A 23,303-nucleotide genomic window follows, 5' to 3' on the forward strand; every position below is an offset into this window, starting at 1 on the left:
TTCAAAAGCAAGGGTAACCCCTTTCAAGTTTTCATTTTTGAAAAAAATTCCAAATTTTCGGAAATTTAATCCAAATGCAACGCTAACCCCTTGCAAGTTTTCTCTTATCACAAAAATCCAAATTTTCAGAAATTTCATTCAAATGCAAGGCTAACCCCTTGCAAGTTTTCATTTTTCAACAAGCCCAAAATTTTTGGAAATTTCATTCAAAAGCAAGGGTAACCCCTTTCAAGTTTTCATTTTTGAACAAATTGCAAATTTTCGGAAATTTAATGCAAATGCAAGGCTAACCCCTTGCAAGTTTTCTCTTATCAGAAAATCCAAATTTTCAGAAATTTCATTCAAATACAAGGCTAACCCCTTGCAAGTTTTCATTTTTCAACAAACCCAAAATTTTTGGAAATTTAATTCAAAAGCAAGGGTAACCCTTTTCAAGTTTTCATTTTTGAACAAATTCCAAATTTTCGGAAATTTAATCCAAATGCAAGGCTAACCCCTTGCAAGTTTTCTTTTATCACAAAAATCCAAATTTTCAGAAATTTCATTCAAATGCAAGGCTAACCCCTTGCAAGTTTTCATTTTTCAACAAACCCAAAATTTTTGGAAATTTAATTCGAAAGCAAGGGTAACCCCTTTCAAGTTTTCATTTTTGAACAAATTCCAAATTTTCGGAAATTTCATTCAAATGCAAGGCTAACCCCTTGCAAGTTTTCTCTTATCACAAAAATCCAAATTTTCAGAAATTTCATTCAAATGCAAGGCTAACCCCTTGCAAGTTTTCATTTTTCAACAAACCCAAAATTTTTGGAAATTTAATTCAAAAGCAAGGGTAACCCCTTCCAAGTTTTCATTTTTGAACAAATTCCAAATTTTCGGAAATTTCATTCAAATGCAAGGCTAACCCCTTGCAAGTTTTCTCTTATTAGAAAAATCCAAATTTTTAGAAATTTCATTCAAATGCAAGGCTAACCCCTTGCAAGTTTTCATTTTTCAACAAACCCAAAATTTTTGGAAATTTCATTCAAAAGCAAGGGTAACCCCTTTCAAGTTTTCATTTTTGAACAAATTCCAAATTTTCGGAAATTTAATCCAAATGCAAGGCTAACCCCTTGCAAGTTTTCTCTTATCAGAAAAATCCAAATTTTCAGAAAATTCATTCAAATGCAAGGCTAACCCCTTGCAAGTTTTCATTTTTCAACAAACCCAAAATTTTTGGAAATTTCATTTAAAAGCAAGGGTAACCCCTTTCAAGTTTTCATTTTGAACAAATTCCAAATTTTCGGAAATTTAATCCAACTGCAAGGCTAACCCCTTGCAAGTTTTCTCTTATCAGAAAAATCCAAATTTTCAGAAATTTCATTCAAATACAAGGCTAACCCCTTCAAAGTTTTCATTTTTCAACAAACCCAAAATTTTTGGAAATTTCATTCAAAAGCAAGGGTAACCCTTTTCAAGTTTTCATTTTTGAACAAATTCCAAATTTTCGGAAATTTCATTCAAATGCAAGGCTAACCCCTTGCAAGTTTTCTCTTATTAGAAAAATCCAAATTTTTAGAAATTTCATTCAAATGCAAGGCTAACCCCTTGCAAGTTTTCATTTTTCAACAAACCCAAAATTTTTGGAAATTTCTTTCAAAAGCAAGGGTAACCCCTTTCAAGTTTTCATTTTTGAACAAATTCCAAATTTTCGGAAATTTAATCCAAATGCAAGGCTAACCCCTTGCAAGTTTTCTCTTATCAGAAAAATCCAAATTGTCAGAAAATTCATTCAAATGCAAGGCTAACCCCTTGCAAGTTTCCATTTTTCAACAAACCCAAAATTTTTGGAAATTTCATTCAAAAGCAAGGGTAACCCTTTTCAAGTTTTCATTTTTGAACAAATTCAAAATTTTCAGAAATTTCATTCAAATGCAAGGCTAACCACTTGCAAGTTTTCATTTTTCAACAATCACCCAAATGTTCAAAAATATAATTCAAAAGCAAGGGTAACCCCTTGAAATTTTCTTTTTTCAACAAACCCGAAATTTTCGGAGATTTGATTCAAATGCAAGACCAACCCCTTTTAAGTTTTTATTTTTCAATAACCCACAAATTTCCGGAGATTTAATTCAAAATCAAGACTAACCCCTGGCAGGTTTTCATTTTTCAACAACCGCCAAACTTTCAGAAATTTCAATCAAATGCAAGGCTAACCCCTTGCAAGTTTTCATTTGTCAACAAACCCAAAATTTTTGGAAATTTAATTCAAATGCAAGACTAACCCCTTGCAAGTTTTCTCTTATCAGAAAAATCCAAATTTTCAGAGACTTCATTCAAATGCAAGGCTAACCCCTTGCAAGTTTTCATTTTTCAACAAACCCAAAATTTTTGGAAATTTAATTCAAAAGCAAGGGTAACCCCTTTCAAGTTTTCATTTTTGAACAAATTCCAAATTTTCGGAAATTTAATCCAAATGCAAGGCTAACCCCTTGCAAGTTTTCTCTTATCAGAAAAATCCAAATTTTCAGAAATTTCATTCAAATACAAGGCTAACCCCTTGCAAGTTTTCATTTTTCAACAAACCCAAAATTTTTGGAAATTTAATTCAAAAGCAAGGGTAACCCTTTTCAAGTTTTCATTTTTGAACAAATTCCAAATTTTCGGAAATTTAATCCAAATGCAAGGCTAACCCCTTGCAAGTTTTCTCTTATCACAAAAATCCAAATTTTCAGAAATTTCATTCAAATGCAAGGCTAACCCCTTGCAAGTTTTCATTTTTCAACAAACCCAAAATTTTTGGAAATTTCATTCAAAAGCAAGGGTAACCCCTTTCAAGTTTTCATTTTTGAACAAATTCCAAATTTTCGGAAATTTCATTCAAATGCAAGGCTAACCCCTTGCAAGTTTTCATTTTTCAACAAACCCAAAATTTTTGGAAATTTCATTCAAAAGCAAGGGTAACCCCTTCCAAGTTTTCATTTTTGAACAAATTCCAAATTTTCGGAAATTTCATTCAAATGCAAGGCTAACCCCTTGCAAGTTTTCTCTTATCAGAAAAATCCAAATTTTTAGAAATTTCATTCAAATGCAAGGCTTACCCCTTCAAAGTTTTCATTTTTCAACAAACCCAAAATTTTTGGAAATTTAATTCAAAAGCAAGGGTAACCCCTTTCAAGTTTTCATTTTTGAACAAATTCCAAATTTTCAGAAATTTCATTCAAATGCAAGGCTAACCCCTTGCAAGTTTTCTCTTATCAGAAAATTCCAAATTTTCGGAAATTTAATCCAAATGCAAGGCTAACCCCTTGCAAGTTTTCATTTTTCAACAAACCCAAAATTTTTGGAAATTTCATTCAAAAGCAAGGGTAACCCCTTTCAAGTTTTCATTTTTGAACAAATTCCAAATTTTCGGAAATTTAATCCAAATGCAAGGCTAACCCCTTGCAAGTTTTCTCTTATCACAAAAATCCAAATTTTCAGAAATTTAATTCAAAAGCAAGGGTAACCCCTTTCAAGTTTTCATTTTTGAAAAAAATTCCAAATTTTCGGAAATTTAATCCAAATGCAAGGCTAACCCCTTGCAAGTTTTCTCTTATTAGAAAAATCCAAATTTTCAGAAATTTCATTCAAATGCAAGGCTTACCCCTTGCAAGTTTTCATTTTTCAACAAACCCAAATATTTTGGAAATTTAATTCAAAAGCAAGGGTAACCCCTTTCAAGTTTTCATTTTTGAACAAATTCCAAATTTTCAGAAATTTCATTCAAATGCAAGGCTAACCCCTTGCAAGTTTTCTCTTATCAGAAAATTCCAAATTTTCGGAAATTTAATCCAAATGCAAGGCTAACCCCTTGCAAGTTTTCTCTTATGAGAAAAATCCAAATTTTCAGAAATTTCATTCAAATGCAAGGCTAACCCCTTGCAAGATTTCATTTTTCAACAAACCCAAAATTTTTGGAAATTTAATTCAAATGCAAGGGTAACCCCTTGCAAGTTTTCATTTTTGAACAAATTCCAAATTTTCGGAAATTTAATTTATTTTATCGCTATGGGATAAAATGCATTATTCACCACAACGCACGTCGTTTAGTCATTGAAACAGTCCTGGTCATCTGGCTTATACCATGGTGAACAAGGCACTACTGTCTCACCCATCACGGTCTTGCACTAGCTGGCTTAATGGGATCAGCAAAGTGGCTGCATGGCCTTACATCAATCAACAGAGGCCTCAGAGGGTTCAGAGAATGTAGTACTTCTTCCGGGCTCAGACACCTAAACTGTCTCGAGGGGAATAATTGGTGAAGCCAGAAGGCCACAAGGAAATAACGGTTGAACCACAGCAAGTTTGGCACTAAAAATGGGCCACTTCGGCTTAGATTTTCAAGGCGGCAACACACAAATTAAACTCTGCTGGTTTGAATGCTGCTTTTGAACAACGGTTGTTCTCTATCGCCGTGCTGTTTCAGCCAAGGGGGGGATTCCCTTGTTCTGTGTCTGACATTTCCTTTACACATGGAAGAGGCAACCCATATGGATTGCTGAAGTTACTACTTGAAATTACAGGCGTCGGCTTGCGGATTGGTTTACTGGGACTGCGTGCGAGAGGTTTGCGACATTTCCTTGGCGCGGACAAGCTGCTGAGGTTGCCAGCACCTTTCCCCAGCTGGGTTGCCGAGCACCAGTCACGGCGTAGTATGCCCCGACAGCAGCAGCCACGGAAACGCCGGGCCCAACGGTCGCCTACACCGTATGCCCCTCGTCCCCGCGGCCGGCCCCGCAAGTCCTCGGCTGCTGAGTCCAGGTCTGCGCCTACGAGTGCCAGTGCCTTCACCACTACGGTCGAAACGGATCCAGCCAACCCATCAGTCGGCAGATCGATGGCGGAGGATACCGGTTCAGCGACGTCCCCCACCCCAGTGACGAGCGGACAGGCCGGGAGTCGCAGCGCAGGTTCCGCCGGAAGCGGATTGCCCGGAACTTTCACCTCTTCAGGTGGTGAGTTCAGTTCAGTTGCATTAGGACTGCAACCTGACGCAACAACACGCCAGGACAATGCTGGGGATTCCCCGGCTGTAGGGCTTGCTCTAAACACGGCTTTAGGCCCAGGCCAGCCTCAGATCGAAACCGATAACGTGGCAATTACTCAGGCCCAGGCTCATCAGATCTCAAGTACAGGCTTAAGCAACTCCCCTTTTCCAACTTGGGCGATGGCCAACAATTCTCTCAATTCTCCAGTAGCCCTGCCCGCTATTCCTAACGATTTCGGAAACACTAGACCTGTCCCACTGCTCGCCATGGGAGAAGGGGCTCCCCTTGATATTCACGTTCCGCAGTCAGCCAAAGAGAAGATTTGGAACGGAAAATATGTGGATATGGCGTTACTATATCGTGACAACGCTCTTAAAGCGCTGGGGGCCGCTTCCGAGCTGACCTTAGCTGTCGAACAAGGCCGTGTAGTTTTTAAGCCAGCGACGACGCACCCGCGTAAAATCGAGTCCGTTGATAAATGGCTCAGTGCCTTTCATGTGTTTATGGCAATTTATGCAGTGCGTCACCCCAGCCGCATATTCGATTTATTGAAGTATGCGGAAATTATCCGCACTGCCGCCGCGCAATTCCCCGGCCTAGGCTGGCGCAATTATGACGAACAGTTCCGTTTGCGTATGGAAGTAAACCCCTCTCGTTCTTGGGCTACCATCGACATGGAACTGTGGGTTACTGTTGCAGCCGTTGGTACGTTATCTTCAGCGTCAGCCCCAGCGGCAGTCGCTCGGACCCAACAGTACAATAAACGTGTCTGTTTTCCCTTTAACTCCCCAACGGGTTGCCGGTGGGCCTCGTGCCGGTACGTCCATAGCTGCACTCGATGTGGCCGTTCTGGACACGGGGCGTCCGACTGCAGAATAGCTTTGGGGCTCGGGCCCGCATTTCCAGCCACCCCCGGTCCCGCGCACCAGCCGATTGGTCCCGGTCGCGCTTCACATGCGTATACGCGTTACACGAAGACGCCGTTGGCAGCGTCAGGCGCACGGCAAGCGGCTCGGCCGGCTTTACCCAGTACAGTAACAAGGCTGGACACGCACAATGTGAGCGATAACAACCGCCAATCGGCGTGTACTGCTAACGGGGACAGAAATACTACTTTTCGTCCCCCCAACACCCGTTAATATCGTAGTCCTCAAGCAATGGTTGTCGGGTTATACAGATAAATCGGCGGCTAATTTGCTGTATAACGGTTTTGCAAACGGTTTCTCGCTGAGCTATCATGGTCCGAGGGTACGTAAAGATTCTGATTGCCTTAAGTCCGCGAAGGGTAGGCCAGAAATCGTCCTCCAGAAATTACGCGATGAAATTGCATTAGGCAGGATTGCAGGTCCCTTCTCGGACCGGCCATTTCCAAATCTTCAGTGTTCACCTATTGGTCTCGTGCCAAAGCACCGACAGGGCTCTTTTCGCCTTATTCACCATCTCTCCTATCCACTAGGTGAGTCTGTGAATGACTTCATTGATAAGGACGAGTGTGTAGTTCATTATGCATCATTCGATACGGCTGTCGATTTAGCGATGTCCGCCGATTCAGCAACATGGCTAGCAAAAACGGACATTAAGTCGGCTTTTCGGTTGCTTCCCGTCGCCCCTTCTGATTATGAATTGCTTGGCTTCAAGTTTCACAATCAGTTTTATTATGATAAGTGCTTACCCATGGGATGTTCGGTGTCCTGCAGGCTTTTTGAGGCATTTAGCACCTTTCTGGAATTTCACTTTAAGCAACTGTCGAACACTCAAACTGTCACCCATTATTTAGACGATTTCTTGTTTATTGGGCAGTCCAAGCGCTACTGCCAAGTGCTGCTTAATACCTTCCAGGACATGTGCGCCCAGTTGCGAGTGCCGCTAGCTGCAGAGAAGACCGAGGGCCCCAGCCAGGTAATTACTTATCTCGGTCTAGAGATCGATACGGTTAAGCGCGAAGTCCGAGTACCACACAACAAAGTGCTTGCCCTCCGGGAGGAGATTCAGTCATTTTTGGGTCGGCATAAATTGTCCCTGAAAGAAATCCAGTCCGTGGTGGGTTCCCTTAATTTTGTATGCCGCGCAATTGCGCCAGGACGGGCGTTTACTCGTCGGTTGATTGGTATGTCCCGCGGGCTGCGGAAGCCCCATCACAAAGCCCGCCTATCTCACGGCGCGAAACTTGATTTACGTATGTGGTTAACCTTCCTTAAGCACTTCAACGGGGTTTCCCCATTCCGAGATCGGATCTGGCGCGACAATGACGCTTTAGAGTTATTTACAGACGCTGCTGCAAGCATTGGGTTTGGTGGGTACTTCAGCGGTCGATGGTTTCACGGGCGTTGGTCCCCTGAGTTTAGGGCGCTATCCCCGTCGATAGCATACTGCGAGTTTTATCCACTAGTGATTGCAGTGCATTGTTGGGGTTCCCAGTTAGCTCAGCGCAAAGTGCTTTTCCGCACAGACAACGAAGCAGTAGTGCACATCATCAACAAACAGTCATCCACTTGCGACCAGATCATGCAGTTAGTGCGAGCTTTTGTGTGTCAGTGTCTGCGGTTCAATATCACATTTAAGGCCGTGCATATCCCCGGAGTACACAATGAAATTGCCGATTCCCTCTCACGTTTCCAGGTGCATCGCTTCCGGGCCTTGGCCCCACAGGCGGACATAGCAATGACACCGCTCCCCGACCTTCTCCGGGTGTAATAGAAGGTGAGATGCATCGGTTATTGGTGGCTGCTTCAACGGCAAACACGCACAAAACTTACCGGACGGGTTGGCGTGCGTTTTGTTCATTTATGGGCCAACGACCTAATGAAACTAAATGTGCTTCAAGCAACGATGTTCGGCAGTTTATAGCATGGCTGTCCCTCCAGCGTCTTGCCGCGTCAACTATAGCTACTTATGTATCGGCGGTGGGCTATTTTCATAAGCTTCAAGGTTGGCCCGATCCCACGCGGGATTTTCTGGTGGCGAAATTATTGACAGGTTGTCGCCGGGACAAACCGGGTGGCGATGAACGGTGGCCAATGACCTTACCGTTATTGACCGATATCATTAACGCACTTCTGCATGTGTGCCCCACAAGCTATGAAGCTGCGCTTTTCCGGGCTGCCATGTTATGCGCATTCTTTGGGTTTATGCGCATAAGCGAGTTCGCTGCAGTTGCCAAGTCTAACATCCAACAATCACTCCTCCATGTGTCTGACGTACATATTCAGGAGGCAGATGATGACAATGCAGCGGTGTTCATTTCCCTCCGGCATACGAAAGCTAATCAAACTGGCCGTCCTCAAGTTATTCGCTTGGTGCGCTCAGTTGATGAACGTGTCTGCCCGGTCCGCGCGCTGACAAACTTCTCACGGATTCGCCCCACATCGCCCGGCGCGTTCTTTTGCCACTTTGGGGGCGAGCCACTGACACAGTATCAATTCAATGCCACTTTAAGAAAAATTCTTTGTTTTTTAGGGCTTGCAGACACCCACTTTCGCTCCCACTCCTTTCGCATCGGAGCGGCGTCAACCGCATTCGCCTTGGGTTTTCCCCTTGAGCAGATCAAGACAATGGGCCGCTGGCGTTCGGCGGCCGCACAGCGTTATATTCGCCCGCTGATATCGTGTCATTTTCCCGACGTGTAGTCAGCCAGAGACAATTGCTGGTCTTGTGTGCATAGCCTAGAACTTTCCACCTTTTGGATGATATTATTAAGGATAAATAAATAAAAAAAAAAAATAATAATAATAAGAATAATACTACCACTATTAATCATAATAAATAAAAATAAAAATTAAAAAAAAAAAAAAAAAAAAACCCATATATATCGATATATACATATGTATAAACTACTGAAAGTAATACTCATATTTAACAGCAACAACGGCACCGGAACATTCCTGGTTCCTCTCCCCTTTGTTCACAGGGGATGTTTGGATACTTGGAGATTCCATCATAAGTCGAGCAGAGACCACACTCCGGACTAGGCACGACGTCCGCTGGAATGGCCTGGGTGGAGCGAAATATGGTGACGTAACCAAATTAATGGCGGAACTCGCAGCAAGATGGCCTTGTCCGGCCATGCTAATCGTCCACTTAGGCACTAACGAGTTGGTTCAGACCGATTTTTTCTGTTTCCGACAAAGGCTGGCACTTTTTATGCGAGAGTGTCTTGACACTTACCCAGAGGCGCAGTTGGTTTGGTCAGATATTTTACCGCGCGCCTGTTACTTTGGGTCTACTAATCCATCAAAAATGGAAAAGAAACGCCGCGCGATCAATAGGTGGGCATGTTCGCTCGGTAGTCGACTGGGAGTGTCAGTGCTGCACCACCCTCAGTTCCGATGGTCGGAGTTCGCATTGTATCGTTACGATGGTGTCCACTTATCTGACATGGGCAACGCGTATTTTAGGGCCAACTTAGAAGACTACATCATTACTGCCTTGGAAAAATAGAATCGTTTCCCGGGATGTGGGCCTAATGGGTGGCATTGTGCAAGTGTTTGAAAAGGGAGGCTCGAAGTCCGGGCGGTCGTCCCAGTGGGGCGCGCGTTGCGCGTCTGGCGGGAACTACCTGGGAGCGACACGCAGTTTCCGAAGTAAACAAATAAACAATTTAGGCGAATTATCTCGCAGTGATTATAACGTAAAGTTAGTTGTTAGTAATGTTTCATTTCGTTTTTCTTCAACACTACGCCAAGCACCCTCTTGTTCTGGTGGGGCTTATTCTAACCGCCTGTTCAAGCGGTGGAAAAAACGGCGTGCCTTATGTAAGTTTTTCTTAAGTTGTAAAGGATAAATAGAATCACATGACTATTCATTATAGGACAAGCACCTACTTGTTCCGGTGGGGTTTGTCTGCATGGCAAGTGTGCCAAGGAATTCCAACCTGTTATGCCAAGTGTGGCAAGTCTTTCTGCTAACAACCTTGCTTTTTTCTGCCAAGTGTGGCAAGCCTTTGGCGAGTTTGTTCCTGTTTTTCTGCCAAGTGTGGCAAGTATCTCTTTGGCAAGTGTGCCTAAGTTTCTGCCAAGTGTGGCAAGTATGGCAAGTGTGCCAAGAAATCTTACAGAATTTCTGCCAAGTGTGGCAATAGAAAGTGGTGTTGAAATCAGCAAAAACAAATAAACTTGCCGCTCGAAATCTTTGCCAAAAACCAAAACGTGGTGTCAATGTGTGGTTTGTGCACATAGAGTTGGAGAATAATTTATTTTATCGCTATGGGATAAAATGCATTATTCACCACAACGCACGTCGTTTAGTCATTGAAACAGTCCTGGTCATCTGGCTTATACCATGGTGAACAAGGCACTACTGTCTCACCCATCACGGTCTTGCACTAGCTGGCTTAATGGGATCAGCAAAGTGGCTGCATGGCCTTACATCAATCAACAGAGGCCTCAGAGGGTTCAGAGAATGTAGTACTTCTTCCGGGCTCAGACACCTAAACTGTCTCGAGGGGAATAATTGGTGAAGCCAGAAGGCCACAAGGAAATAACGGTTGAACCACAGCAAGTTTGGCACTAAAAATGGGCCACTTCGGCTTAGATTTTCAAGGCGGCAACACACAAATTAAACCCACCACCTCCCCATCTCCACCATAATTTTGGACTATGAATTTAGCTTTTACTGGTTTAATGGCGGGAACTACCTGGGAGCGACACGCAGTTTCCGAAGTAAACAAATAAACAATTTAGGCGAATTATCTCGCAGTGATTATAACGTAAAGTTAGTTGTTAGTAATGTTTCATTTCGTTTTTCTTCAACACTACGCCAAGCACCCTCTTGTTCTGGTGGGGCTTATTCTAACCGCCTGTTCAAGCGGTGGAAAAAACGGCGTGCCTTATGTAAGTTTTTCTTAAGTTGTAAAGGATAAATAGAATCACATGACTATTCATTATAGGACAAGCACCTACTTGTTCCGGTGGGGTTTGTCTGCATGGCAAGTGTGCCAAGGAATTCCAACCTGTTATGCCAAGTGTGGCAAGTCTTTCTGCTAACAACCTTGCTTTTTTCTGCCAAGTGTGGCAAGCCTTTGGCGAGTTTGTTCCTGTTTTTCTGCCAAGTGTGGCAAGTATCTCTTTGGCAAGTGTGCCTAAGTTTCTGCCAAGTGTGGCAAGTATGGCAAGTGTGCCAAGAAATCTTACAGAATTTCTGCCAAGTGTGGCAATAGAAAGTGGTGTTGAAATCAGCAAAAACAAATAAACTTGCCGCTCGAAATCTTTGCCAAAAACCAAAACGTGGTGTCAATGTGTGGTTTGTGCACATAGAGTTGGAGAATAATCCAAATGCAAGGCTAACCCCTTGCAAGTTTTCTTTTATCAGAAAAATCCAAATTTTCAGAAATTTCATTCAAAAGCAAGGCTAACCCCTTGCAAGTTTCCATTTTTCAACAACCCCAAAATTTTTGGAAATTTAATTCAAAAGCAAGGGTAACCCCTTTCAAGTTTTCATTTTTGAACAAATTCCAAATTTTCGGAAATTTAATTCAAATGCAAGGCTAACCCCTTGCAAGTTTTCATTTTTGAACAAACTCCAATTTTTCGGAAATCTAATTCAAATGGAGGGCTTACCCCTTGCAAGTTTTCATTTTTCAACACCCCACAAATTTTCGGACATTTAATTCAAATGCAAGGCTAACCCCTTGGAGATTTGAATCTTGATGCAAAGATGTATCTCCAAAAAATTAAGATTTTATAAATATTGCAGATTTAATATTTGCAAAGATGATTTATTTTCAAGATAACCTGTTCCTTTCCTCATATTTTCCAATAAACCCAAAAGTTTCTGAAAATTTATAAAAACACGAGTCAAACCCATGGTGATGTTTATATCTCAATAAACCCCATATTTTCTGAAAAATACTTAATACAAAAGGCTTACTAATTTGGGGTGTTATTATAAATTAGAAAAACAAACGCTCTCCAAATTAACTGAAATGCGAGGCTAGCCCCCTGCATATTTTAATTTTTCAACAAACGCTTGGTTAAATGAAAATTAAAAACGCATGGGTAACCCTCTGCAGGTTCAACTTCAGGTAATTTCATTCCTAAATTCTTTTGCAAAATAATTTGGACACCGTGTTATGTATAATATTGTGGCTGTTTTACCAGAATGTGAAATTGAATTTCCAATGTGCCTCCCACATCTGGTTTTCTAACATTGTCCAAGGTAGTTTCCTTTTCATTATGGACCCAATTTTAGTATAAATCAAATGATGTCTCTTGTCTGAGCCTGATGAAGTGACATCATCAATAAGGTCTAAAACAATACCTTGAAAACAAAAAATTCTGAATGTTCCCGAGAGTAGCACATCTTAGATTTCTACCTGAAAATAATCAGAAATGCTGGTTACTGATTTCTGAGCTGAAGCAAAGTATTGCCATGGTCTCTGATGGTTATCAGGAGGAAAGTGACACCCAACCCAAGGGTGTCTCGGTCCTCTCAACTTCGTCTTTCCCATTTCACCTGCTCCTCCTGTAACACTCATTTCAGTCATCTTTGACGACAGCATCAGTTAACTTGATTATCTGCAATCATGTTAAGATGGATAAGGTTTGTCTTCCAAGTCACAGTCAGCAATCTGCTCCTCAAGTGGCAATCTCCCTTAGAGCTGATCGTCATTTTCCCCGTCTTGAGTTTTTTAGCTTTAAGTGGAGAGTGACAGCTGACCCAAGATGTCGGCGACCAAATTTGACAGATGAGAGAAGTAGTCCTCTGCACCACCTGATTCAGCCTTCTCCTCCAGGGCATGTGTTTCGTACTCTGTTTTCAATGCTGACAATCTGAATCAAAATAGGGTAAAAAAGTTATACAAGATGAGGAAACGGGAGAAATTGTGGCATTGTATCTAATTGTGCCCAGCATGTCTAAAATGCATCCACAACTTTTAACAAAGGCATTTTTCTTAAAGTTCCATGAGGAGTTCAAACTGTCAACTATAAAAGACATTAATATTTCATTTCGACATATGGAGAAAGCTCACTGGATAATGACACTGGAATGTTTTACACTCAGAAATGATTTCAGTCAAGGCATTTAGATCAACCTGTTCTAGTCAAGCGTGCGTAAACTGCTCTGGAGAGAGGGGAGCAGAACTGACCGTCCAATCAGCTGTTTGTCTTTGTGATAGTTCATCTGACACTGGTCTAGCAGGAGTTGCATGGCTAGAAGCACCTTCTCTCGGATGTCGTGCTCTGGTGCTTGGAGCAGGGACGGAATGATCTCACACCAACCTTGCTTCATCATCTGTGGAAGAAGCTTGACCCTGTCCGTAAAATAAAAAGTGACAAATGTCAGGTATTATGAAACATACACAAACTGTCTCAACCACTCCAACTTAGTACCTTTAACTTTAGCCTAACCCTCCTAATCAGTCAGATTCTGTGTTGCACTCAAGTACCTTTCCGTGAAGAAGTTGTATAAAAGAGTGTTTAATAGTCTACTAGAAAAAGGCTGAAGGGACAAGGGGCAGCCCTAACTGAAGTGCTAGCTAAAGTGCTAGCTAAAGTACTAATTTAAGTTTCAGAAAGGCACAAGGTTTCTAAGCAAGAGAAGAAAAGTATTCACTGTCACAACAGACACATGAAATTTTTCATGCGAGTGCAAGTGCATTTTCATGAATATGCTTGCAAAAGATTTCAAGTATGAGTACAAGAATGAATTTAAAATCCACCAGGATAGTGTGGGGATTTTGAAGCAATAAGAATGGTATAGCCTTTACTTTTTTCATACATACTGTTTGTATTGTTGAATTCTTTCCTGTTTAACTTTGTCTCCACTGCCTGGTTCCTCTGTCACAAGTTTCTGAAAAACAAATCAAATGTTTGGCAATTGGTATGAATGTTCTTGCAGATATGAGGAAGTTACACACTCCAGTCTTGGGAATAATCATTCACACTCCTCAGCTAACTCTGAATTGTTGCTCAAGATCAAGATGAAAATAGCAGGTGTTAACTACCTGTTCCAGAAGCAAATCATGTAAGAGCGTTACAGCCTTGACTTGGAGCTGAAGTACCCCCGGATCTGCCTCCCTGAACAGCGTCAGGAAGCTGTCCAGACCTCCTAACTGCAGGAACTTGAGTTGGGCATAAGGGAAATGACGGATTAAGGAGGAGATGGCATACATGGCCTTCTTGCGGATATCACGAGGCTGAGAAATGGAGAGAAGTTGAAGAAGCTTCTGGATAGCACCACGCTCAATCGCCTCCACCTGCACCTTTGGATTGCTGGAGAAGTGCGGAGACAAAGTAATGATGTGACTTTCTCACTTTCCCAACAGTTTATCTCTAACTGCCTTCAAGTTTTCTTGCCACTATGTGAACTAAAAAGGGAAGGGTGTGTTTCTAAATACCAACAACATTCTTTTTGGCCAATATCCTGGTTAGTTTGCGTCTACAGGACCTGCACGTGTACAAAGTAAACATTTTCAAACAAACAGCTGGGCCTGTTTTTGTGAATTTCTGAAGGAGTTAACCATAACCGTGAAAATAACAACCAGCTTGCCATAAAAAGAGATGTTGAATTATTCAAGGCATTGAGATGTAACTCATTTTCTTAGGCATGGTGATCTTACCTCTGCACTGCCGATCCCAAGACAAATGCAGCCTGTTTACGGATTGCATCCCTTGTATCGTTGAGCGCTCTGATGATCAGGTCAAAGCCACCGATGGTAATCAAATCTTGGGCATTGTCAATCTGCAGCAGCAACAAAGGATAATCATCTCTCACTCTTAAAAATGAACCCAATAGCCCTACAATTGCTAGCATTACAAGGCTAGCATACTGTGTTCTTCTTAGAGAGTTATCTAACATTGTCACCCAAGATCATCAAGGTTCTTCATCAGCATGTTCGAACACTTCCCTCATGCTTACCCATGGTGTCAGCCTAGGTTTAGGTGGGTATGCACAACATGCAGTAATAAACAAATTGTCTCAGAATATTTGAAGTGTCTCAACTTGGTGAAGAGGTCATGTATCCATTAAATTTGAAAAATGAATTTGAATATTCAAAAGCGACAAACGCCCCCAAACACCTTCTTTCAAAGACCTTTGGTAATTGAGTCAATTTGCCATTACATTCAACCCTGCCTCAAATTGCTTACAATGGTGTCAATTTTTCTTCACGCCATTTGACTGAGACGCAATGTTTTCACATTGTAGCACGGATACTTCCGTAAGTTACCCGCTCGGAAGATGGGTCACTTTGGCCAGGGGTGAGTAAGCTCAAATGCAGCTCTGCTTACATGGGTAAGCGTGGAAGAAGTAACTGAATGCAGTGGTTTTCACTTTAAAGAAACTGCCAAAAAAATTTGAGAGTTCTTGAAAGATACCTGGTGAGCATAAAACTCTAGGTCATACAAGGCTGCCTCTTGTTCCTCCAGACTGGCTCCTTCTTGCTGGTATTTCTCCACTAGCCGTCTCATTATCTCTACATCTGTCTCCATGTTCAGCTGCATCTCCTCAAAATCCTTCTTCAGCTCGTCCATGGAGCGGAACTTCTGCCTGATTTGATCAATCTGGGGATGTAAGAAGGGACATACTGGATGACTAGCTCATAAAAGGAAGCATACATTCTTGAATTTGTACAGGTCAATAACAAAACAACATAAAACCTGCTTTCTTTTTATAAACAAGGTTTGGACACTGCTGCCAACACTGTTGCTACACAGACCAATCAACCAATCTGAGGAGAAGTATAAAATGACCTGATGATGTCGTGAACACTTGATTAATCCTCCCAGATCCATCTCAATCCATCAGGTGGATTTGGAGGATTTTTGCAGGTAAAAAGAGGAGAGAAAACAGAGCTCACGCACAAAAGGTTTAACTGGAGCATGATGCTCCATGAGCATACAAAGAATTTGGCATCAATTTACTATTCTGAGGGGTATCTTGAAGTTTCAGGAAGACACACAGAGAAAATTCCACGGGCAATGAGGTTCATAATTCTAATTAACGAGTCAAAAAAACTTCACATCTTTTTTTGTGAAAAACTGAAGGAGGTGGACCATTTTCAACTGCATAGTTTTGCTGAGGAGCCTTTATGTATTCTGTAGGTTTGGAAAAAATCAAACATGTTAAAACTTGTATGAAATAATGGGGAAAAAGAGGAAAAAACAGATTGGCAGGGAAAAAAGAATCATGTGAAGATAAAATTGTTAGTACGTGTAATTACTGCGTTAGTTTTCAATTCTTACCCTCTTCTGATCTTGAACATCATCCTGCTCTGCTTTGAACTTCTTGAGGGCGTCCTTCAGCTCCTTGTGGGAGAACTGATCCCTTGCCTCATTGTTTTCTCCTCTCTTGGCATCTCGCTCGTCATTCTTGGCACTGGTTTTCTTCCGATATCGTTCCCCGTCATCGCCATCCATCAGCTTGGCCATCTTCTCTCCAGTTTTGAGACTGATCTGCACATGTAAGCCAGCTGGTATGGCCTGGCCTGATGAAGCAGATTGACAACATGAATGGTAAAGAAAATCTGACCAAGGTTTCATTTGAATAAGCTAGGGGAAAGGTGCTATCCCTATCCCAGTTTTTCTTTAATTATGAAAGGCAGAAATTCAGGCTTTAAAAGATTTGTTACCATCCCTGATAGAAGTCTTGCAAAAAACCAAGTTGAAGTTTTCAACAATTATGATTTCTTGAGAATCACCAACATTATTTTTTTAATCATACCTGCTTTGACTGGCTGCCATTGGTCGGTTGGTACAAAGACATCAAGATCTTCTAGGTCTATTTCCTCTTCAATCATTCCATCAGAGTCCTCATTTGTCTCATCTGTTGCCACTGCAATCACTGAGGTCAGTCTATCTGCACCATCTCCTTGGACGCAGAAGTAGCAGGAGGTAATGAACAGTAAAAGAGCAACAATGTGGAAGATGCGTAGACTGGTGATAATCGTCATTGTGGTTGTGGATGATACAGATGCCAGCACCCCAATCTGGATGTTACTATAGAAAGTCAACATTTTGAACAAATCACAATTAGCCTTTACCTTCAAACAAACTTCAACTTTTCCTGAAAACAGCATTCTCTTGGAACAATACCTTCCTGAGTTTACATTTTCCTCTTACTTCTATGCACTGGCATGACAGGATCAATGTGGGACAAATATTTGACGAGACAGAATTTTGTCCAACACTCCAGTTCATTAGTTTTGTACAGCCAATTATAAAAGTCACTATCAGTGAAAATGGATCTGAGCAATTGGTCCCCTTTTCAAAGCAATCACTTTAGAGACATTAATTAGAGTTAAAAAGAAAGAGAAATGATTGACTGATGGCAGCACAATTAACAAACAGACCAATACAATGAAATGATCAATCATTCATGCACTGTCATGTAGATCTACCATTGGACATGTTGAAATATCTTATTAGTTCTCACTGACATGCCTATTTTAATCACACTGTAAAAGCAAATGTAAAAACACAGACAGGGGTATAACTGGACCCTAAATATTAGTTCAATAATTTGCTAGTCATTTCAGGCCTAGACTTGCAAAAAGTGTGAATGACAGACATAGGATGGGCCTATGACTTGAACGTGTCTTTAACATTTGAGTTCAAAACACGCCAGACGTTGAACTTATTTAATGGGTTTAATATGCTACGGCTATTTCCTGGAAGGTGAATGTATGGGTTACACTACAGCAAGCCTGGCAAGGTAACGAACGTGAATAAACATCATGTGAACAGGAGTAACAACAGGTCAGACACTAACAAGGCCTACCTTTCTGTGTCAGAAGCTTCCCACCTATCTTTGACCGCTACTGTTGCATTCAACTTTCCTTTTAAAACCACTTTTCTAATTTCAATGCTCATGGAGTGTTGGAACGTCGTTAATAAAGTCCATTTTTATACACGATTATTTTGTACACGTCACACTTCTATTTCTTAACACGTGTATAAATAACATCGCATTATAGCGCCACCAAGTGTCGAGTTCTGTTCCGTAACCGATTGCCTGATTGAGGGCGCTTTTTTAACATCTGTTTTCAAAAACCCTTTTTAATACAAGAACACTGTTTTCAGTAGTTAAAGCCCGAGTAGTACTGTTTTCCTAGTCAGTGGGTAATTCACAAATGCTGACCCTGCCTACAGTCTGAAGACACACTCCCACCGCCGGCATCTCAAGGTTTTTACTCCAATTGCTCTGGCCAGAACTTCTATCTAAAATAACCTGGGTAACATCATGGAGGAAAATGTTCTCATTCCTCTATGATAACATGAAGTATCTCTCCCTTGAAGCAGTCAATAAATCACTTTGAATCTCAGGTTTCAAAGACTCAACAGATTTTTAATGCAACTGTCATTAAACACAATTTTGAGACTCAATTAATTACAAACTGATGAGTGCAAAAGTATTTTCAGCCATTAAATGCCCTTAAAAACATCAATATGATATTCAAGTGACCAACTTAAAATTACTGCTGCAGAAGCTTACAAAAATGAGCCTTTGGCCAGCTCCTTAATATCATTTTATGACCTGTGCAGTCAAGTTCAGATTTACAAACCATTTCAGATTCAATATTTCCATACGATTCAGTATTTTAGCAAAAATCACAAATTTTCTAGTTTTAGTTTTCATAATGAATTAATCGAAAGTGATAACAAGCACCTCTAAAATCTACTGCAATGCCCAAACTTATCACTGCTTGCAAAATTATTTTTGCCCACCTACTAAAAGTTGATTCAACAATATTTGGGGAACTTGAGTTACAGTTGGCAAATTACTCAATTTACAATAGACAGTATCATGTAATTTGGCTCAAAATCTGTTCTGCTTGCAAAAATTAACTGCCAAGATATTAGCACAACTGCCCTAGTCAACAGTATTACACATCACAAAGAAAAGTGGATATAGGCAGCTCACAAATTACATTTTCTTTAATGGTCCACAGAAAGTTGGGCACTGAACGTGTCTCATGAATATTTATGCTAATCTTCTCTCCTGTCTGGTTTAAATGAAACAATTACGCACATTCACAATTAATGGGCTGCATACAAAAACAAAAGCATCGATGACCTACTCTCTCTGCAGTTGCTCACATCTCTACATTAAGTGTAAATTGGGGTGGAGTGGGGCTTGTGAAAAGTGCCTCCTGAAAAATTTGATCTACTTCCGAAAAGTTCCAATTCAAGATGTTGAGGTATAGGGCCACTATCCCTATGAATTGTCACGAACCCAAACAATCTCTTCCTTAGCAAAAAAAAAATCATTTTGCAGCTGCACAAAGCTCTTGGAGCTGATTAAACATTCAATCTACAGTTCAGACAGGAATTGATGGATTGCTCTGCCAATCTCATCAGCAGAATCTTCCTGAAGGAAATGGTAGCCCTTGGCTTGGACCATCTTGTGATTGGGCCAATTGCGGCATGCAATGCGGATCGTTGGAGAGAAGAATCCTGGGTCTGCATCAATAAACAGCTTGGGGATGTTGGCCGACTGTGACAGCCAATCATGGTAAGCGTTGACAATGGCAACCACATCTTGTGGTCCGTCAGTCTCAATGGGAATCTCACGTGGCCAGGTCAGCGTCGGCCGGCGATCCTCGCCAGGATTACGGAACGGTTCACGGTAGGCTTCCATCTCATCATCGCTCAGTTCACGGATGATGGACCTTGGGAGAAGAAGCTCCACAAAGAGGTTGTTTTCCAAGACCATGTCCACTCCAGCGTCGGACCGCAGACTCTGAAACATCTTGCGGGCGATCTCTGGGAAGACACTCCAGTCGGGCACTGTGGCTACAATGCTCTCCATGTGAATGATGGATTTGACGCGATCTGGATGCATGTGGCACCAATGGAAGCCAAGTCCAGACCCCCAATCATGACACACGATAGACACCTTTGGAGGCAGATTCACAGCATCAAACCAGGCTGACAGGTACCTGTAGTGATCTTTGTACTTGTAGGTAATTGGCAGCTTGCTGGATCGCCCCATACCGATCAGATCGGGAGCAAGGCATCTCTGCGATCCTTCGACGTGAGGAATCACGTTGCGCCACAAGAAAGACGACGTTGGGTTGCCGTGAAGGAACACCACAGCATCGCGAGACTTCGTCTGACCGGGGTCCGAGTCGTAATAGCTCATTTCTCCGTCGAGAATCTGTATACGGTTGCATTTCCCCCACCAGTCATCTGCCTTAGTAATGTGGGGAGCTGCACTGGACAACTGCTTGCCAGCCACAGAGGCAGGGGCGTTATTCGGGTGCAGAAATCCCAACAGATTCGAAAGCACACGAATTCTAGACGCCATCGTGGAATGGACTGACGAACCTCGATTCTACTACTTTCATGTCAATACTTTCAGTAAAATTCAGTATCGATTTCGAATAATAACAACACTGCCTTGCATTAACAGCAGTGAATTTTTTTTCGTGTGAAAAATAGTGTTGAAAAGCTCTGAGCAGAACCTGTCACAAAGTCTCACGTAATGATGACTTCCCATATCCCACTGAACACCATTTTACAAGTAAAGTGATTCCCGAATAATTGTTTTTGTACTGAGAAATCGATACTTCAACACTGCGCACTTGTACTTTGGCCGAGTTGACTAGAAGTACATGTATGCATGTTTTATTCCCCATGATGTATGCATGTAGGTAGGAGGTTTATCTTTATTCCATCGACCTCCTTTGATAAAGCCAGGTTTGTGTAGAACTTAATGAAAAAATAATGCAAAGTCACTGGCAGCAATGATTAAACCATTATGCTTTATGACTGTTGAGGGTTGATGGTCACGCACACGATCATCGGCTCGCACGCCATGAGGCAGCTGCAGCAGGCCACGATGCAGTGTAAATATTAAATACCATTCTCAACTGGGCGCAATTCTCGAATGGTTCTTGGCCCGTGTTACAGACGGGACATTTCTTCCTTTATAATTCGCCAGCTGTGTTTTTATTTAACTCTTTCTTGAGACATTTGTGGTATTTTAAGTCTAAACTGATCTGCAGCAGACCCTATGTATTGTGCTTTGTACCCAGTATTCTTTTGTTAAGATGTTGCCCAGTGGGCTGACCGGTTATGCAATGGCCCTTTTATTATTTTCTGGGTGTACATGTATTTAAGAAGTGGGTTGTACCATGCTTGGGTGCACTCATCACACCTATGAAATTGAAATGAAAAGTGGTCTTCTGGCCATAATTTTGAATTTGTGAAACAAAAATGGAGGCCAACCTCTTCACGAGAGTTAACAGGCGGCGCTATTTCGGTCCGATTTTGCACTGTTTTCTATGGGCGCGTATTTGGTGCCGTGCAGCCGTCAGTACTCAAGTACTGCATGTACTATGGAAGTGTTGACCCTTGAATGAACTCTTCGACACAAATTACGATATGCCTTTGCCCTTCCTATGGTGGCGATGGAAGGACATCGACAATCGTCAGTATTGATGACAATATTTGCGACCAAATTTATGACATACTCTTTGATCGCGAGTATTGATGACGATATTCACGACCAAAATTCACGACTCGCTCTGTTGTCGCGAATACTGCTGTCAATATTTGCGACCAAATTCATGGTACGACTCGTTGTATCTCCAGTAGTAAATATTGCCGCAAGTCTTTTTCTAGCAAGCCGGGTACAGAGAGAGGTTACTCGGCTTAGACATGAAAATGATCATCGAAGTCGCACACCTGTACATTTTCAATGGTCCAGTCACACTTCTTGCCGCCAAGGCCATTTGTACGCATGCGTGCATAATTGTGAATATATTAGTAAAGAGGTCTATAGACGTAGACACCGCTTTTTAACATTGTGCCCCATGCGTTGTGCCAAAACTTCCCAGCCGAATAACGACTTGAGATCAAGCCGAAAAATGTAGGTCACTGCGCGTGCGCGTGGATACTTCTTCCGCCTAGCTTGCTGGAAAAAATTTGCGAACGCAGACGAGCTATATAATTATGCAATCACACGTATGAAGCCAAACCACGGTTCACAACAATACACATTGCATGACATCTATGATGCTAACTCAACAACTATAAAAACTTCACGTGTGAAATTAGGCTCCTATAACGTTCGGGCTTAATTTTCCTAAAAAGAAAATAAACACTGCCTGTCCACAATTTCGACCCAGGATTCCAACCCATACCCCATTCATCACAAACCATTATGCTGTAACACTTGACTACCTCAATTCACACAGGTTGACGGTGTTTTTACTGTTGATATACCGCGAACGGCTGCAACGCGAGTCTAATACATATTGGACATGCGCAATACAAACACAACCGCCGCGCTTTGGCCTCATCTCATAGCTCATACGATTGCAAATACATGTGCAGCGTATATCTCCTGAGATACGAGTCGTACAGTGAATTTGGTCGCAAATATTGACGGCAATATTCGCGACCAAAGAGCGAGTCGTGAATTTGGTTGTGAATATTGGAGTAAATATTCGTGATCGAAGAGTGTGTCGAAAATTTGGTCGCAAATAAATTGACTTCAATATCGGCGATTGGCGCAATATGGCCACCATACCTTCCCAAAATATTTCACCTTCAACACGTCAGCACTTCGATAAACCAACAGAGTAGCCGAATGCGTGTCCATTCGAGAACGGGCGCCGTTCGCAGATGGCCTCTTCAAACCTCAAGGACTTTGGCTTGCAGATAACGTCGAAGTTCACGGTACAAACTTAAGAATCGATTTCTATTAATTTAAAAGTCATGATGGTCAATGGTCGATGTCGTACCTTCCTAGATGTTAATACTTCAGTGGAGAAGGATCAAGTGAAGTCTGCAGAGACTATTTGTCAATTTGTTGAGTTTAATTCGAACCACAGAGCAAGGACACCTGCACCATGTTTAAACACGGTAAGTGTGATTTTACGTCATTTTGTCAGAAAAGGAGGTATTATTAAAATTCTGAGGTGTTCCATCTTTAAATCAAAGTGCGGAAACCACGACTAGCTTCTTTTTTTTATTAATATAAATCTGACTGATTATGCTATGCAGATTTCCCCAGTCTGTCGGTTCTTTGGAATTTTATTCTGTCACGTTGTTAAAGTAAAATCGTTTTACCCCTCCCCTCTGGGAAGGGAAGCGGGACATGCAGAGTAAACTTGATTTCGACAGCAATAACATCACCCCCAATCCAAATCTTCAAGACTTCAAAAATGAGGATAGATCAACGCAACTATCGATGCTTAGGAGCAAACTGCGTAATGACTGAAAAAAACCTCCACGGTAACATGTTCCTCTCCAATTTTATTAAAAAATCTAAATGGATTTTTGTAATATATTATTGTATGTGGACAAATCTTTCTTTTTGTTGACTCTGTTAATGTATTTATTTATTATCTGT

At 41.7% G+C, this 23,303-nt stretch overlaps 3 protein-coding genes across 7 annotated transcripts; 1 reads left to right on the top strand and 2 right to left on the bottom strand.

Annotated features, from left to right (window-relative positions):
- Nucleotides 1-4,462: 4,462 nt before the first annotated feature.
- On the top strand, nucleotides 4,463-11,272 carry LOC147796907 (uncharacterized). Of its 5 annotated transcripts, XR_015427492.1 has the most exons (4): nucleotides 4,463-4,973; nucleotides 6,807-6,905; nucleotides 7,626-7,706; nucleotides 8,914-11,272. XR_015427492.1 is itself a non-coding variant. In XM_087144931.1 (3 exons), exons 1-3 carry the CDS (start codon nucleotides 4,673-4,675, stop codon nucleotides 9,441-9,443), a joined length of 912 nt encoding a protein of 303 aa, XP_087001057.1. In that variant the 5' UTR covers nucleotides 4,463-4,672; the 3' UTR covers nucleotides 9,444-11,272. The 5 variants fall into 5 exon arrangements, 3 of the variants coding, with proteins under 3 accessions (XP_087001057.1, XP_087001058.1, XP_087001056.1); XR_015427491.1 differs by having other exon boundaries at nucleotides 6,807-7,706; XM_087144931.1 differs by lacking the exon at nucleotides 6,807-6,905.
- Nucleotides 11,273-11,697: 425 nt separating this feature from the next.
- Nucleotides 11,698-17,909, bottom strand: sil1 (SIL1 nucleotide exchange factor). Its single transcript, XM_022236196.2, has 9 exons — nucleotides 17,721-17,909; nucleotides 16,665-16,939; nucleotides 16,187-16,428; nucleotides 15,320-15,505; nucleotides 14,563-14,684; nucleotides 13,948-14,215; nucleotides 13,726-13,793; nucleotides 13,090-13,254; nucleotides 11,698-12,772 (listed from the first exon to the last, which is right to left on the bottom strand). The coding sequence occupies exons 1-9, from the start codon at nucleotides 17,810-17,812 to the stop codon at nucleotides 12,637-12,639; spliced, it is 1,554 nt and encodes a 517-aa protein (XP_022091888.2). The 5' UTR covers nucleotides 17,813-17,909; the 3' UTR covers nucleotides 11,698-12,636.
- A 357-nt stretch (nucleotides 17,910-18,266) lies between these two features.
- Nucleotides 18,267-20,452, bottom strand: LOC110979879 (coelenterazine h 2-monooxygenase-like). Its single transcript, XM_022236011.2, has one exon. It carries the CDS (start codon nucleotides 20,247-20,249, stop codon nucleotides 19,254-19,256), a length of 996 nt encoding a protein of 331 aa, XP_022091703.1. The 5' UTR covers nucleotides 20,250-20,452; the 3' UTR covers nucleotides 18,267-19,253.
- Between the last annotated feature and the right edge of the window lie 2,851 nt (nucleotides 20,453-23,303).

This window comes from Acanthaster planci, linkage group LG13, assembly GCF_054643075.1.
Source record: "Acanthaster planci isolate LZ-2023a linkage group LG13, COTS_SCS, whole genome shotgun sequence".
Classification (NCBI taxonomy): domain Eukaryota; kingdom Metazoa; phylum Echinodermata; class Asteroidea; order Valvatida; family Acanthasteridae; genus Acanthaster; species Acanthaster planci.